Source organism: Littorina saxatilis, linkage group LG2 (genome assembly GCF_037325665.1).
Source record: "Littorina saxatilis isolate snail1 linkage group LG2, US_GU_Lsax_2.0, whole genome shotgun sequence".
NCBI classification, from domain to species: domain Eukaryota; kingdom Metazoa; phylum Mollusca; class Gastropoda; order Littorinimorpha; family Littorinidae; genus Littorina; species Littorina saxatilis.
The window spans coordinates 74,181,430-74,186,429 of NC_090246.1; the positions used below are offsets into that span (position 1 = coordinate 74,181,430).

The window sequence follows — 5,000 nt, forward strand, 5'->3', positions numbered from 1 at the left end:
TTTTTATGTTATCAGTTTCTACGTTTAACTGATCTCTACCGGCTCATCAACTGATGCTGTATCAGCGAAGGAAAACGATTAGTGGTTTTTTTTTCTCACGAAACATTCAGCGGGGACGAAAACACGTATGACTGCATCGACCATGCAGTAAAACTGAATGTAATTTGTTGAACAGCTGGCCGTCTGTTGTAAATTGTGTAGTGCTTGAAGTGATTTACATCCTCAATGTAAGCAATACTCTCTGACTGCATTTAGAACAGCATGCGGTAAATCACACAGCTGTGAGTAAGTTCCTAGATCTTCGGCGTGACAGGTAAAGTGATGTTGGTGAAATTCTTATATTTTGTAATTATTGTTGTTATTGCTGTTGTTGTTGCTGCTGCTGCTGGAGATTGGATCAGTTAAACGGCATTTGGAATGTGTCTAACTAGCACTTCCTGTGCAGTACAACAAGACACTGTACGTGTGTGATCACAACGTGTGATGAATTATTGCCCAATGAAACGCAGTGGCTGGGTCAGATGTACTTATTATTAAATGACCCATCGTCACAAACAGTTCAACCATGGCAGTCAATGCGACTGTGCGTATTGTGAGCTTCTGTTTCAGAAAGTAGAACGTGGAGATAACATACTCATCGTTGCAATATGGAAACACTTTTCGTTATCACCTCGACCAGCGCTGTATCCGCAAATGAAATCGTGACATAAAAAGCATGTGAGTTATGCCGTTTGCTTTCTGTGAGTAATAAACATTTGCAGAGGATACCTACCGCGCACTTTCCCATTAATAACCAACGATGGTTGCTTGAAAAATCGATACAAGCATAGTGCACACCGCCGTCGTTTTGTGTGGTAGCAAAGATTTTTGTCCGTGGAAAAACATATTTTGTGAAACAGGATCATCACTGTTGCGCGAGCAAACAAGATCGAGATTCACGCATAAAACACACCATTGTCATCTTGCGCGCTTGTGTGTGTGTGAAAGGAAGAAAGTCAAAAGCATCTTTGTCAAGATGGCTGACTTCGTCTACAACATCACCATCGAGGACCCCAGCGAGGTCAAGATGGAGCAGAACGTCAGCGACGCTCCCCCAGGCAACGCCACGGAGATGTCCGACATCCCTGAAATCAACAACGCCTTCATGAAACTCATCATCGTCCTCTACGTCCTCGTCATCGTCGTCGCTTTCGTCGGCAACGGCTGCGTCATCTACTTAGTGCTCTCGCAACGGACGATGCGCAACGTGACCAATTACTTCATCGCCTCGCTGGCCACGTCGGACGCGCTGATGGCATTGGTGTGCATTCCTATCACCTTCATCTCCAACGTGCTGGTGGAGTCCTGGCCCTTCCCCGCCTGGATGTGTCCCTTCGGCACCTACTTCCAGGGCGTCATCGTCTTCCAGAACGCCTACACCCTGATGGCCATCAGTCTGGAGCGCTACATTGCCATCATGTACCCCTTCAAGCGGCGCCTGACCATGTGCCAGTGCTACCTGGTCATCGCACTCACCTGGTTCATGTCCTTCGGCACGCCCTTGCCCACCGCCGTGGTGTCTTACCTCGAGGACGTGCCCACGGACGATCCTAACGTGACGCACAGCAAGTGCTACGAGCACTGGCCCAGCGAGGAGCAGAGGTTCAGCTACAGCATCACCATCATGATCCTGCAGTACTTTGTTCCCTTGGCCGTGCTCATCTACACTTACGTGCGGATCGTCATCGTGGTGTGGCTCAAGGACACGCCTCCTCACGGTCAGTTGGGCGGCTCCAGGCGGTCCGTGCTCAAGCACAGGGAGAGCTCGCCCAAGATGGACATTCGTACGGGGAAGTACGTGGACCCGCGGAAGAGGGTAAGTTTGGAAATAGAGATGTTGTTGTTGTTGTTGTTGTTGTTGTTGTTGTTGTTGTTGTTGTTGTTGTTGTTGTTGTCTCTGTTTTGTGCGGTTTTTTGTCTTTACCTGCTGTGGCTAAATTTGCGACGCGTGGCTGTTACTGTGTCTGCAAATTGTTATTAAGTTAATTGCTATCGCTATATCTGTCTATCATTGTGTCTGTATGCTTGTCTATCTGTCTCTGTCTGCCTGTCTGTATGTCTTTCTCTCTCTCTCTCTCTCTCTCTCTCTCTCTCTCTCTCTCTCTCTCTCTCTCTCTCTCTCTCTCTCTCTCTCTCTCTCTCTCTCTCTCTGTCTCTCTCTCTCTGCTAACTAGTAGACACTGAAACATTGCAACCAACACAATTGCTACCGTAAACAAATTATGCATCACATTTGAAAGCATGAACCTTTGATAGTCATGCTTTCAAAATATGTGATGCATTCGTTTACAGTAGCAAATGTGTTGGTTGCAAGGTTTCAGTGTCTACTAGTTAGCAGAGAGAGCATGAACCTTTGATAGTCATTGTATTACAAATTCCAAACAAACACGCAGACGGAAGAGAAAGAAAGTTATCAAGAAAGAGAATACGAAAGAGAGAGAGAGCGAGTGAAAGGGTTATAAGTTTACAGTATGCGACATCACAATAAAAACCCTTCCGAAATAGTACCCGCTGATGGGACAAAAAAATAAGAAGTCTGATCACCTTAATTTTTTACACCCCCGGTATAGGAGTGTGTATAGGATTCGGTCGATGTGTTTGTTTGTTTGTTTGTTTGTGTGTTTGTGTTCGCATATAGATCTCAAGAATGAACGGACCGATCGTCACCAAACTTGGTGAACAGGTTCTATACATTCCTGAGACGGTCCTTACAAAAATTGGGACCAGTCAAACACACGGTTAGGGAGTTATTGGTGGATTAAGATTCTACAAGGACTTATAGAGGGACATATTAATGGTCAAAGGGAAATAACCTTCTCAGTTGGTGGCAGTGAGAATGGTAAGGACGGGGGTGTTTTTCCTACCTCGGAGGAATTTCTTGGGTTTTTTTGTAAACACCTTTGATAGTCGGTCTGAATCTCCCAAAAAGAGTTGTCTGGTTGTACAAAGCTTGTAATTTTTTTCGTCCTCATATCTGGTAGTCCCTCATTCTGTATTCCTGCTTCCAGCCACCACTGTGTTCTCGCTCGTTTGTCTGTCATTCCGACAACCATTCCCCTCCCCGCCGTATATTTCTCTCTCCAATTCTGTGTGTGTGTGTGTGTGTGTGTGTGTGTGTGTGTGTGTGTGTGTGTGTGTGTGTGTGTGTGTGTGTGTGTGTGTGTGTGTGTGTGTGTGTGTGTGTGTGTGTGTGTGTGTGTGTGTGTGTGTGTGTGTGTGTGTGTGTGTGAGTAAATATTTTTTTGTGATTATCATTCTACAATGTTCTGATTAACAGCAAATATTTGTCTAAAGCCGATCCGAATATCATCTTGGAATATCAACACAACTTGTAAATTGGAAGTAATCTATCACCGGTGAAATAAAAAGTCTCTCATACAAACATGCTTGGATCTGTGTGCCCTGATTTCGGGGTTCATTAAAGCAAAACACGTTTCCAATTAGAATTATGATTGATGCACTCTCTAGTGAATGTTATGCCCGACGATGTTAAGAAGTAACAATTTATCATCTTTTTGTCCAGAAGAGAGAGAGAGAGAGAGAGAGAGAGAGAGAGAGAGAGAGAGAGAGAGAGAGAGAGAGAGAGACAGAGACACAGAGAGACAGAGAGAGAGAGAGAGAGAGAGAGAGAGAGAGAGTGTGTGTGTGTGAATGAGAGAGAAAGAGAGAGAGAGTGTGAGAGAGAGAGAGAGAGTGAGAGAGAGATGGATATATATGTTTTAGTGTGGTAATCAGTTAATAGATCTTTACAATGTTTCGATAGATGAAATTAGTGCATGAAGTGTTGTATAAGCAAGACAGAACATAATCTACACACACACACACACACACACACACACACACACTAGAGAGAGAGAGAGAGAGAGAGAGAGAGAGAGAGAGAGAGAGAGAGAGAGAGAGAGAGAGAGAGAGAGAGAGAGAGAGAGAGAGAGAGAGAAAAAAGAGAGAGAGAGACGAAGACAGACAGACAGACAGACAGAGACATAGGCAGACAGATAGACAGACAGACAGACAGAGAGGCCCACAGAGACATCGGCGGAGACGGTGCACCAGAAAGGGTGATGGAAATAAGCGTAAAGTCAGAGACTCGGGTAGAGATCGACGGGATATGGTGTCGTTTCCGCAACACATTTAGAAATTCATGATTTGTCGATCTTCTCAAATCCCGGTAAGTCGCCTCGCAGGCGGTGAAGCAAACGCCAGAACGTTTTTTTTCTGTTGGACTTATCCTTTGTCCAGCTCTCTGTCAACATATTTGTGTTGTATCATAGCATGTTGCTGGTGCCTAGCCGGCTCCGTCTGTTCGGCCTTACACTGCGCAGGCGCATTTATTCAAAAGAGCATTCGTCATCTGTGCATGACATGAGCGGCTCTGTCGTCTTCGTCGACACTTTCTGCGATGATTAATCCTCGTGAATACCCGACAGTGGGGCAGCAGTTGTTGTGTTTTGCTAACACTGATGGTATGCTGCGTATGTGCAAAGTGCAAATGAGACAATGACAAAAGGTGACGTTTTCATGTCAGTATGTCCCAAATGACATCACCAGTACATTTTTCATTCTATCTAATCTGTTTTCGTTCTATTTTTTCTAATAACATGCGTTAACAATTGATTGCCAACTGGAATGGAAGAGCACAAAAAGTGTAACTTGATATGTAGTTTCTCTAGAGGGAAAAACATCTTCCACTTTCATGTCAGTGTGTCCCATGCAACATACATTTGCCAAACAGCTATGTGTAAGTAGATTATTTGTTAGTGGTATAGAAAATACTGATCAACAATCAAAGTCAGTGTTCACATTCATTTTCTACCTATTTCTCATTTGTTTATTCTTTTGGCAATGGTGAAATGTCAGCAATCGTGTGTCATTCGGGACAGTAGACATGACACCTGACCTTTTGTCACTGTCTCAAATGTCAAAAAAATACGCGGACGGAAATGCATAATTCATTTATGGTC

General features: G+C 44.4%; 1 protein-coding gene across 1 annotated transcript in view; it reads left to right on the plus strand.

Moving 5' to 3' along the window:
• Positions 1-5,000, plus strand: part of LOC138959700 (RYamide receptor-like) — a 165,578-nt gene that overhangs the window by 24,359 nt on the left and 136,219 nt on the right. Inside the window, exon 3 of the mRNA XM_070331292.1 lies at positions 1-1,855. This exon is cut by the window's left edge and continues 871 nt beyond it. Within this exon, the coding sequence (XP_070187393.1) occupies positions 1,016-1,855 (840 nt within the window). The 5' untranslated portion in view covers positions 1-1,015. The remainder of the gene's footprint in view (positions 1,856-5,000) is intronic.